This window comes from Nipponia nippon, unplaced genomic scaffold (assembly GCF_047370975.1).
Source record: "Nipponia nippon isolate SJK-2023a ecotype South Korea unplaced genomic scaffold, ASM4737097v1 scaffold_3, whole genome shotgun sequence".
NCBI classification, from domain to species: Eukaryota; Metazoa; Chordata; class Aves; order Pelecaniformes; family Threskiornithidae; genus Nipponia; species Nipponia nippon.
Window position 1 is genome coordinate 107,640,935 of NW_028262347.1, and position 12,802 is coordinate 107,653,736.

At 36.9% G+C, this 12,802-nt stretch overlaps 1 protein-coding gene across 2 annotated transcripts in view; it reads right to left on the reverse strand.

The window, feature by feature from the left end:
- HTR7 (5-hydroxytryptamine receptor 7) overlaps positions 1-12,802 on the reverse strand; it is a 37,872-nt gene that overhangs the window by 6,937 nt on the left and 18,133 nt on the right. The window contains exon 2 of one of the 2 annotated variants that reach the window (XM_087767647.1): positions 4,473-5,219. In XM_087767647.1, coding sequence (XP_087623773.1) covers positions 4,473-5,219 — 747 coding nt within the window. Of the gene's footprint in view, positions 1-3,110; positions 5,221-12,802 lie in introns of those variants that run through there. The other variant, XM_087767648.1, reaches the window with a different exon arrangement.

Sequence of the window (12,802 nt, forward strand, 5' to 3'; positions counted from 1 at the left end):
TAGATGCTGACAGTAGCTGCACAGCGTCTTCCTGGTTTCCTCAGCTCCTAGCACAGACTATGGTAATCATTCTGAAATCACTGCCTGAGCATCTCCCAGTATCACCTTGTTTTTCCCAGTGTTTAGGCATGGTATAGCTGAGTGATCATCCCCTGAGCCAGTATAGCTGGCTACATTTCCCCAGAAATGCCAACAAGAAAAGCAAAAAAAGCCCTAACCTAAAAATGCATTGTGGTGACTCCTTCCCTCCCTGAATAAGGAGAGGTAAATTCCCACTCGAGAGATATAATGGCAGCAAAAGGGCTAAACAGCCTCCTGAGATCTTGGAAAGCAAACACAAGTACAACATGTGCACAAACTAAGCACAATAGTTTAAAAAACTTGTCAGTCTAGTAAACAGAAGCAAAATTTGGTCCCATTTTCCTGCCACCATCACCATCCAGAAATCACATAGTGGCTAGAAACCAATTTCAGAACTACTGGCTGGTAGAAAGATGGTCTAGGATGTAGAGCAGTAAGACTAAGCTTTCTAATCAGAAACAGGTACTGTAGCTAATAACAAATGCTGCATTGAGCTACCACAGACAAAAAATCCAGCTGGAGTAAGGTCAGTTCTGCACTATAGTTAATGGGCAAACCTGCTCTCTAGGATAGCTTTTTCCAGGCTTTCTTGCTTTCCAGAGTGTGCTGTCCTCTGCACCTAAGGACCCACTCCAGCCTTCCTTGTCAAACACTCGAACGGGACACAAAGTGATAGCTACCTTCATAGAAAACCTGAAATTGTCCAATATTTCAGGTCTTTCACACTCTATAGTTAACATGGGACTTCTCACATCTCAGGCTGTGACTTAAGGATGAGATAGCTGAAACCTTCCAAACTTCCCAGGAGTGGGGTTAGAGTTAGCTGTCACCGTCATCCACATCCTTCTGTGACTACAGTTTGTGGATTTAGACAATGTGTACTCTCAAAAAGAAAGATTGGCTTAGATTTCATTGCTTTTACATCTCAAGAGATCTTGCCTAAAGTCAAGATTCACTTCATGCTGCTATTAAGAAAAAATTTTTTTAAAAGAGAGTTTTGCTAAATCCAGAGCAGTGCTGACCTGCAGAGCCCAGCTCCCCTTTAAGCACTGAGGTAGCAACAGTCTTTTCACTGGGATTGTGCAATCATATTTTAGAAAGGTTTGTGTCTTTATTCTCAAAATCTTGGAAATGTACCCTTGTTGTCTCTACATTTTTGCATGTTTTCCCAAAAGTAACTATCCAATCACAAGTCTGAAACTTAGAACGGCTTCCATGTCTTGCTTCCCACACCTCGCCTTTCTATTTCTCTGTTTTCAGTTAGTGTTATGCTGGCCTCCCTCTGCTCTGGCTTGTTCTGGGAGTTTTATGTTACCATTTTTATCACAAGCCCATCTATCTGATTTGTCTCTCTCACTTTCTACTAGAAACATTGGAAAGGACGCACAGACCAAGGGTGCAATCTCTTTTAGGGTTTGGTACTAGCACATACAAGGCTGCACACATGATGATGTAGACTTCTCATTCACCCACTGATGTGTTACCTCTTTGTCAGATGAGTAGTGAATTATTTAATTTTTAAAAAATACTACTGCTGCAGTTAGGTATTTTGATGCAGTTCTATTCATTTATCTTTTAAAAAAGTAAAAAGTCCTGTTCTTGAACCTAAGCAATTATTTCCTTATGCTTCTTATCTAAGCCTCTTTCGGTTAGAATTCTGTCTGAAAGCTTTCTCCTCTCCTCAACACCATTGTTACCTGTGTGCTTGGGTAATGGGACATTCTTCTAATCTTCTCAGCTTCTTTACCTTTTCCCTCAAATATAGCTCCATCCAACAACAGCTTCCATTTGCCATATAGCTGTGTTTTGTTTTGGCTGTTACGACGAAACTTGGTTTTTTCTTTTTCTTTTCTTTTTTCTTTTCCTTTTCCTTTTCTTTTCAGAGATGAAAGGTGGCTGCTTATCTCTAAAAACTTCAAGGATTGACACACAGCCCATAACAACTCTTGTTCTTTCCTGGGCTTTCATTACCTGAAACAGATGGTAGAGGAGAGGTGGAGTCCTGCAGGATGCTTTCCCTGAGGAAAGCAATTGCCTTTAGTGGCAGTTGGGCAAATGTCAATTTCTGACTCATAAGATGCTTCTATATTTAATTTTTAAAAAATATATAAATACTTATTTGGAGGAAACAACTTCTCAGACTTTCCTGCAGAATAAAAATGGCTGAAACTTCTGCCCAGAATTCTGAAATCAGCTTCAGAGTCTTATAATCCCACTTGGAATTGTCACAGATACATTTATTTGTATATTCTCCTATATATCCTCACATAGGGAAAAAATTTACAGAAGACCTGTGAAAACTCCTCACTTATGCTAGGAACTCAAAAAATGTTACTCTGATAGGTAACAAAGTCAGAAACATCATTAATTTCATTGAATATGAAAAATATGCTTGAATTAACATGAGCTTTACTCCGTACTACAGAGCTTGTGTTTATTCTGGGCCAAAATCTCCTCTTGTCCTTCTGCACATAATACTTTTGGAATATTTAAAAGAAATTGGTCTGTTCCAAATCAATTTGAAACTTCTTTAGAAAACATTTTTGAAGCTGGGATATAGCCTATCTCTTACTGTTACAAGACTATGATCCTTTTCTAAAAATGAGGCCAAAGTGTACTTCCTACTGTATGTATCCATCTAAAATGGCTTAAGCTTGTTGCAGTACACAGCTGAGCACATTGATCCAGATCTTGTCTATCTGTTGCTTAGAAGCTCAAGTTTTTGCAGTGATCTCTGTATGCTTTGTACAAGGTATCTGGCACAAGCTTCTCACTACTTAGTCCAAATTAACATCACTGAATTCATTTAAGTCATTTTGGCTTCATACTTGAGAAAGTGGAGACACAAGTTAGCCTAAAGTGTGATCTGCTACTGAGGCAATTTGATAATAAACACGTCTCCTCAGTGATGCCCTGGTGTCTGAAAAGTAGATCAAGCTCTGAAACAGTCTTAGTTCACTAATGTCCCCTGTGCTTCATCTGGAACATGGTGTGCAGTGCAAACTCGGTCCAGAGAAAGCATCTTGTTCGTATGAGTTGTTACAACTTTATTATTATTTTATGTTATTATAGTAATATTTTACATAATTAGTGCATTTTATTTTAATACATTGCTACTAATATATTAATGTCATTAATGCATTTATTAAGTGATAAAGAAAAATAGTTCTAATACTTGTCCCTGCTCTACTGAGGGAACAGCTTTGTTACCAAAGCCAGGAAAAGTAGAATCACATACTTGGATGAGCTGCAGTGGTGGAGGGGAAACAACTAGAACTAGAAACAGTAAATGATCTTGATTCTTACACAAGGCAAGGCTTTAAATCATTTTAAGCAGAAGTGATGACCAAAATCAGTTTGTAAGGATAAAGTCCAGATGTCTCTGAATTGTCATCGAGTCCTCATTTTTTCCTTACTGACTTTAGAAAGGAAAGAAATCCTAAGAAGCTAGAAAAGCTTTCAAAAAGACAATAAATTAACTACTGAAAGGGAACAAGGACTAGCCATACATCAACAGAATCTAAGACTTGGGCATAGACAGTCTTCATCTAAATTAGAGAAGGGATCAACTGATAAAGCAAAGAGAATTAAAGAAAGAAAAGATGGATAAAGACCAGACAGGTTCTGAAATAAACTGTAATCAGACATATTTGTTATGTTAGCAATATAGGATAATACCTTTACCTGGTGTAATTGGCATAGCAGTACTGCAGCTAACTGTGCTGTTGGTCCATGTGACTTTACTCAAACACTTATATTCACATTTGAATTGTAACATTCTTTCAGTGCCATAGTTGCTGTGCAAAGGCAACATTAAATTTCATGAAGTAGTTTATTTCCAGGCAATCCAGGAAATTAACATTTGATTTTTATTTTTTTTTAATAAAGGGTATTTCTAAGCAATCTAAGTTCTTTGATCCAGCTTCATCTTAAATGGTTTATTTTTGTAATAAAAAAGTGGAAAGAAATTAATTATACTGAACTTTTCACCATTCTCAGGTCTTTATTACAGCAAAAATCTCTAGGATACAAGATGCATCCAACATTCAGACCTACTAAAAGTTGTTTGGGGCCAAGGGCCAAACAAATGGGTTAGGCCAACTTTGCTCTTTCCTCACTAGCAACTCAAACATCCTGCACCACTTTTTACCCTCCCTCTTTCTGGTATTCCTCTTACACCAAATTCTGTAGATGGTCATCTTTTTTCTCCAGGCTCACTAGGACTGGTGGGCTGTACAGGAATTAAGCTTGCTTCCTTCCAGTTTCTTGATGCCTGCATTAACAGTGCTCAAGAAGCCTGGTTCTTCCCATAACTCTTCTTTCAAATCTGTGGGGAAAAAGCTAATGTGATAAAACAATAAATTATCGTAGTAAAGGATGAGTAACCTTACAGAACAAATTCTGGCTTTTCTGCAAGCTTCAGAGCCTCATGCATCCCTGCAGCTGATAGTTTCCGATTGATATTCCTATATCTGCATTGCAGTAGGTTGCGGTAAGTTGTCCTCAGGTCCCGATTGAAGAAGGCATATATAAAAGGGTTAATGAGAGAGTTTGCGTAACCCAACCATAGAAATGTTCTTTCAACCCACAGTGGGATACAGCTGCATGCTGTACCGCAGATGAAGGGCCTGGCGGTTGAGAGGAGGAAGAAGGGTAGCCAGCAGACGGTGAAAGCCCCAACAATAATCCCAAGTGTAGTGGCAGCTTTCTGTTCTCTTTTAAAGATGGAAATGTTTTTCTTGTCATGCTTTAGGAGTCGTGAAAAATTAGTACATTCTTCAGATTCCTTGTGCAGTTTTACGATTCCATTCATAGAAATCCCTTCCATTTCTTCTGGCCGGGGAAAACCAACAAACTTGTGTTTAGCAGCACTCCTCTTGGCAGCTTTGTAAATCTGATAGTACATGAAAAGCATCACTGACATTGGAATATAAAATGCAACTGCCGTGGAGTAAATGGTGTAGCCAAAGTCTTGACTGATCAAACAAACCTTTTCATCATTTACATTTTGGGCCCAACCAAAGAGTGGGGGTATAGTGATAGAGGCAGATAAGAGCCATACACACAGGATCATTTTGGCCATACACTTCCCGTTCTGCCTTACAGGATACGTAAGCGGCCTCGTTATTCCCAGGTACCTAGAACGATAACGTACAGTTACTATACAGTGCAGTGGTTCACTGATAAAAGTTATTTCACGTAGTCTGCCCTAAACCAAAACACCTTTGGCTAAGGTTTCTATTTTACGTTTTTCAGTCCTCTCTTTGCATGTATTTCGAACTTGTAAATTTGTGTGTGTCTCACTTGAAAATTTATAGTCCTGATATTCTGTATAAAAGGTGTTTTATTCCAGAAGAAAATCTCCCTTTGGCCATAATGGACTGCAATTTTAATGAATTTGTACAATTTTCATGCAGATAACTAATTTTTTAGCTTTTAAGGGTATTCCAAAACCTAAATTTTATTTGGCTAACTTATGAAATCTTGAAGTATAGATGAATGCTCACTCTGCAAACCTACCGCATTTTGTATTGAGTGCATGGTTAAGTTAAACCAAGCATGCATTCGTGGTTGCCACTAAACTGAGATGATGAGTTGTCTTTCTTACCTTCACGTTTCAGATGGGAAAAACAAACTGCAAACTTATGCCAAGAGTAGATTGTTTCAACACTACAATAATTCTTTTTATCATCATTTAATTAGAAAAAAAATCTATTTAATATTCAAACTTTTACTGAACAAAATAACAATTTATCACAGTGTCAGTTCAAGAAGACCTGAGGGAAAAACATAATTTTACCAGAAGGTAAGTTTAGGGTGGTAAATTGTAAACAGGCAAGAAAAATGTTTATAATGTGTTAACTTTTCATAGGGAAAAAAAAATGAAGTCTGTTGACACCTTCTATTTTTTTTAAGCTGTGATAGCTTAAACTATATATTTTTTCCTAATTAAAAAAAAAAATCACTATGGCCCTATATAGCTGGACAGCAATATCCTAAGTTTGCGTTTACTCTCAACTACAGAAAATTTCTTTATTTCCTCTCTAGCAATGGGAAATTTCTCTTAGATGGAATTGGATGCTTTTTTTTACACCTAACATTTTTACTTTGAAATTTGGTTTCTGGTCAACTGGAACTTACCTATGAGTTACCGTTAACTTCTCAAATTGTTCTTTTTTTTCTTCCCCCAAATGAAAGCATTTTGAGAAAAATCAGTGTGATTCACTTTGCTACTCGGAAAAGAAATGGTTTCAAATCAGGTTTCAGAACAACATTTTGGTTTCAAGATGTACCAGTGTTTAGTTACACAGTGAAGGTTTTGGAGGGTTACAAACAAGATTAACGTGATTAAAAATATTTCTTTCTGAGCATTTTTTTCTCTCTCTGTTCACCTAGCAAATCAAATATGAGTATTTGCCTGGCTCTGTGGAATGCTGCACTGTTGATTTTACTGCAATGCAGTAAATTATGGCTAGTGCTGCTGCTTTATACAAGTGCTCAGGTATGCTACAGTTTTGGAAGGATAAAGAAGCATCATTTCATGATCTGTTCTGATGAGTAACAGCAATCCCTCTCAACAACATCATTGATTTTATATTACTGGATATGGCAAGTGTTATACAAAGGACAGAACTGGTTTATTGTGCCCTATGCTTGACAGCATGCACAAGTAAATTACAGCAGGCCAGTATTGTGCCAGTGAAGCTGTGCCTGGTGGGGCTGTGAGCTAAGGACAGTTATTAAAATTGGTTGGGATTAGAGCAGTGTGATATATGGACCATGCTATTACAAAGGCTGTTTCTTGTGGACCTCAACATCAGCATTAGAATACAGTCACCACACCAGCTCCCGAGGCCGTGGGCATACTGTAGAGTCCACAGAGATTTCTGTTTTACAGCATGATGGCCAAAACTGCACTCCCAAGGAGCTGAGAGTTTTCCAAGGCGCTCCAAGATGTAGACGAGCAGGGTTAATGTGGCGAAGTTCCAGCGTTTAACTACCTAAGGGATACATCATTCTGCTTTAACTAATGTAACTGCAGCAAGGCGAAGTTATAAGCTGCAGCCCTTCTGGGACAAGAGTGGCACACCCTTAAAATTTGTCTGAGAATAGCAGGATTTAGCTACAAAAGAGTTAAACACATCTTTTGTGCAGAAAGCTTACTTGTCACTTACAATGTGCTATTTTAAAAAAATCTTTAAAAAGTTGGTCCACCTTCCCAAAGTATCTATTTTTCTAGCTATTACCCAACTGGTCATTAAAAATAACACGTTTATGAAGTGAGCTTTATTATGTAGCTAAAAAAGTTAAACCGGATTTCTGTAAAAATCAGATCTGTGGGCTTCATGCTCTGAATGCCTACTGATGCATTCTCATGCATCAGAATATAACAAAAAGAATTCATGAAAGCAGAATTATACTGAAAAGAATTAAAATTCATTAGTTTTGCCCTGGCACTGCTTTTTTGGAAGCTATCTGAGCTTCAAAAATGCTATTTGAAATTAAAATACACTAATTAACATAAAAGTACACCAGCATCCTGCCTGCCTTATCAATTTTGCTAAATGTAGTATGATAGGGGGGAAAAAAGTCAGCAGGCGTAAATGAAGAAACTTTATCTTTTTATCTCTCTACATGAAATCCATTACCCTTGAAAACTTACTTGCAACTTCAAAATAATGTAAATCACTACTGTTGTCTAATACACTAGAGAGTGTCCAAGACTTAATAGATTCATGAACTTCAAAAGTGTTGTGTCAAATCCATTGCAAAAATATGCTTTGTAATGCTTAATCTTTAATTACTGCCTTCTAAAAAAAAAAAAATTACTAAAGGTAAATCAGCTGAACTTAACAGATCATTCTAAAAATATGTAACACCTTCAGGCCTTACTGGTGGGAAAGAATGAAGTCAAATTCCCTAAAAAGCCCATTTCATGTCTCTCAGCTATCCCCCACAAGAAAGAAGTGTCTCAGACTTGTTATTCTGAGATTTGTTTCTTTCACACGCCACAGATGTTCATTTTGATCTTGGTGGGGAAGAAACTGTGCCACAGTTCTCACTTGTTAAATAAGGGCAATGCTATTTCCTATTTTTCCTCCTCTGAGTTTCTTGAATACAAGGTTCTGCCAGACAGGGTATTATTCATATTATACCCAGCATAATGAGGACTATATCTAGGTTACTCCACAAAAGCACAGTATTGCAGACGCATGGCCTCTGGTCATGGCATTTCTTATCCAGTGTTGCCTGATGCTATATGCCGAACACCAAAGTGCAGGATGCTACAGCAAACAACTATTGGGCAACTCTATGAGAAGCACGAGACATACTGCAGTCATAGTCCTGCTGCCATTCCAAGAAGAAAGGATGCTGGGTGAGTGGAGAAAAATGAGAAGGGAGAACCTGGCACTAGTATCTAAAGGATACAATTACAAAAAAAAAACAGATGGTGGGAACTTTTTTTGTACCACATCACTGAAATCTGGAAAATGGCCCCTTGCTTGAAGAACTCAAAATAAGAGCAGACAATATAAACCAAGCAGAAGACACATGGTGAGGGACAGAGTGAATTTTGTCTTAAATGAGTGCACGTAAACACATGAGCACATCCCCATTCTGAGTTAGTTTCTTATGATTTCTTCAGTGTCTCCTCTTCCCGGTTGGAGGATCAGAAACCGACTCCTGTGCGGCAGTCCCGTTCAGCTGTGAGGTGCATGCAGGGTGCCCAGCTCTAGGGAGGAAAAATTATCCCTTGACATCCTTTTTCTGGAGGATTTCTTTCTCTGTTCAAATGTAGGTGGGGGTAAAGAGCTTCGTCCTTCGTTGAGTGCTCTGGTCAGCTATTGCGAATGATCGCCTTTTACCACATTCACCCACAAAACACCAACGATGGAAAAGGTAAATGAGCAAGTCCATCCTTTCTTTTCACCTAATAAAAATCTGTCTTCCTGTGATCCAGTATTCTTTCCCAGTACCTCTAAATTGTTGCAATTTAATGACAGGCAATTTTATAGAGAATTTAATGTGAAACCATTATAACTGTATGGGACTGCTCCTGAGAGCAGCTGGTTTGTGGTTTTTTTCATTCTGGCTTTTTTGATACTGATGCACTACAACAACCACACAGAATTGTTTTTATCTTACAGGGCTAAAAGTCTCCATTGTCATTTGTACTGTAGATCACACAGGCATTTCTTATTATAGTGTGCTCAATATATTAAATTTTACAGCAAGTGTTAGGATGCAAAGGATATGGAAAGTACAACGGTATATGGCAGAGGGAACAGCCATCTACACAGCCTGGTGTCTGTTTCTGACACATTGTCTTATCTTTTGTGACTCTTTGTATTCCCACTTCCCGTTTACGTTTGTCTTAGCTATTTGCTTGTGACAGCCATCATACGTTACTGCTTGAACAGTGATTATCAAACTGGACCACCACTGTGTCCTGCTAGATGTTACTATACTAAAAAATATGAAAAGTTTGATACAGTTTCTTTTCTTGTAAATATATTTATTTAATTCTCTAATCTAGGAAATTGTGAAAAGTAGTTTGCTTTATCTGCACTACTGTGAAGTGGGTTCACACAGGCATCTACTTGTCATCTTCTAGAAGAACTTTTCAGGAAGATCTTTCTCATAACCTTCACGTGAATAACTCTCTATTTGTGGCTGAATTGATTAGTAATTCTATAGATACAGAAAAAGATGCCAATTCTTCCTCCAAGAAGAAAAAAAGCAGCAGTGCCAGGCATGGTAGCGTTTCAGGTTAACCAGCCATGACTTTTTTTTGTTTTTGTGGCATGAACCTGATTTTTTTTCAGTACAAAGTTCATTTCCTTTTCTTTGTGTTTGTTCCTGAGAAAGCTAAATATAACTGTAATATTTAAGCTGTAAAAATGATGAATTGTTCATAGCTACATTGGAAACTTTGAGATGGGTCTAGTCCTCACACCTTTTGAAATATCCAGAAAGCAGACTGAGACTTAACAGCTACATCAACTTCAACAATAGAAAGAAAATAGTAATAGGATGGTCCAGTTTGGGATCCTGTGTCTAAAATCTTTCTTTATTGCCTCTGTTATATAGCTAAAAGATGAAGAAAAAAAGTAAAAGGGCTTGCTTCTCACTGTGAGCAAAGTCACAGAGTAATATAAAACCTAACAGCTAAAAGCATTAAAACTGTTTTGAAGCCTCCTGCCCAATCCAGTAATAAATTGAATGCACCATGACATCAGGATTACTTATGCCACTTTTGAAGCACACACATGTAATTCCTTTCCCTCTGGTCTCCATGTACTTTATAGTCAGACAGAATTCTATTTCAATTAGTCCACATTCGTTTCTCAGAATTCACTGATCTGATCTAACAGAAAATTATTCCAGAATCAGCTTAGCATCTTTCACTGTCTGACTTTGCTTTTATGAAACAGATTGGATTACAGTGGAATAGAACTAGAAACATTGTACTAGAAATTATATAGATGTGTATTATTGCTATTTCTACCAGGAATCTCGACATGTTGTTCTGTTATCACTTACCATTTCACTAGGAGTTGCCCTTAACCTGAGGTTCTTTCAGTTCTTCCTATTTCTGTATTTGAACGAGTCATAAAACTGTTTTATTTGAAAGACATAAATGTGCTTACTTCTTTGCTTTTGTGCTCTTTTTCTAGTACAGCAGCTTTCCAGCTTCAATACTTATCTCCTCGTATTAGTTTCTTTGCCAACCCACAGCTATAGAATCCTGTCTAATGATTCACCTGTAATAATAACTTATTCTGAAGAACGATGCTGATCTACTGATTTTCCTTTGGTGGCTGTGATTCTCTTATGATCTTTCGTAATTTTTCTGTTTAATTCAGTGCAACATTAAGAGATACTTCACGAGAATAGGAGCACGATGCCATTCCTAAAAGCTATCCAGCATTCAGAAATATTCTGCCTAGTATAGTGATCGATCTAGATTTTTTCTTATACTTTGATATGTTAAACGCTAAATTAAATGTAAATGTAACAAGTTGAAAAAATGGTCAAATCTATTATTTCTGTTATGGCTATGTCAAACCACCTGACAGAAATTGTTCTCTTCTTTTCAAAGATATTGTGTTTACACTAAGCAAGAGATGCTCTGTCCCACAGGCCTGCTCTTAAATAGAATAAGGTATACAAACTGGTCTGGCAAATACTATTCCTACTGCATATTTAAGTAATTGAGATGGAAATAAAGGGATAGAAACATAAAGAGACTTAAGTGCTGAGATACGAGCATTATAGTGCATGACTATGGTGTTATAATGTGAAAAGTAACCTTGTTAATTATTATATGACAGTATTGATACCTGTCTTTCTGTAATACAGTCTGGCTTCATAACCACATCATGATAACTGCCAGTTTATTGTCTGGGAAGAGGAGGATCTTTCAGAGGCAGTAAAATACTTATCTCCTTCCCAGAAGTGAACAAAGTTACTGATTTTATTGCGTATATGACAGCTTTCAGAATATGAATTAGATCACTTTAAAACCTAAACATTAAATATTATGTAATGTTACAGTGAGACAGCAGAACTAACAAAATCAAACCATTACTCAGTGGAGAAAAAAATACTTCGTTCAACTAGTTCTGTGCTCTGCCTGGTTAAATGTTGCATCTTTTCCGTGTACTGAATTAGTACATAGTTTATAAAAAGTCTTGGTGCAGTAGCCAGCTTCCACATCTTAATTGTATTTGCTAGAAATGGTTAAAGCTCTACTTCGTCCTTCTCAGTCGATGTTGAACGCAGTAATGTTAAAGATCTTAAATGTATGGTTTGGTATCTATGGTTTCAGATGCTTATGCTTCACGTTTCACACATTTCAACATTATTATTATTATTATTGAAACAGCGATGCTTTAATTTTGAAACTTGGAAGAATGAGAATGAAATATTTGTTTTGCTTCATCAAGGTTAATGCTTTCCGTTATTCTTCTTCTTGCTCTCAATTAAATGTATTTCCTTGAATTTTTACAAAAGGAAGACATTTATTCCTACTGTTAGAGTGGGTACATATTGAATACAGTACTATACTTTTATTGTACATAGTAAATGTTCTGACTTGATTTTTCTTTTTCTCAAAAATCATTGTAGGGGTTTACTTTTGATGGAACTGAAGAAGTGTAGGCTTTCCTGGCAGTGGGGGAGGATTAAGTCAATCAAAATTAAATATCTGATCATTCTAAAGGAATATAATTTGCATAGTAGAAGATTATGTTCTCCTCTCTTACATTTCTTGCAGTGTCTTTGTACTTTCATGGACTTTCTTCCTCTCATATTGCATAACTTTACAGCTTCATATTTTTCTTAGGTATTTTAGCTCATTTTTCATTCTTTTATTTCACTAATTCTATTTTTACTTCATTTTCTTACCCTGCCTTATTTCTATTTCTCTCTTAGCTCTGTATTTTTTCCTCTTCATTTTTGTCTACTGATCTAAGACATCCATCCCATAGATGGGGGGATGCGTTCTGCTCTCATTCTAAGAAATACATAACAACCGTATTGCTGATGTTTATCTTGCAACACTGCCTGAATGTTAGATAATACGTATTTCCTAGCCGGTATTTTGTAATTACCCAAATAAATACTTTATATTATAGACTAAACGCTCCTATTAACTGTCTTTCAAGAAAACAGTACATGTGTATTTTTCTTTCTTCTATCTTCACTAATGATGTAA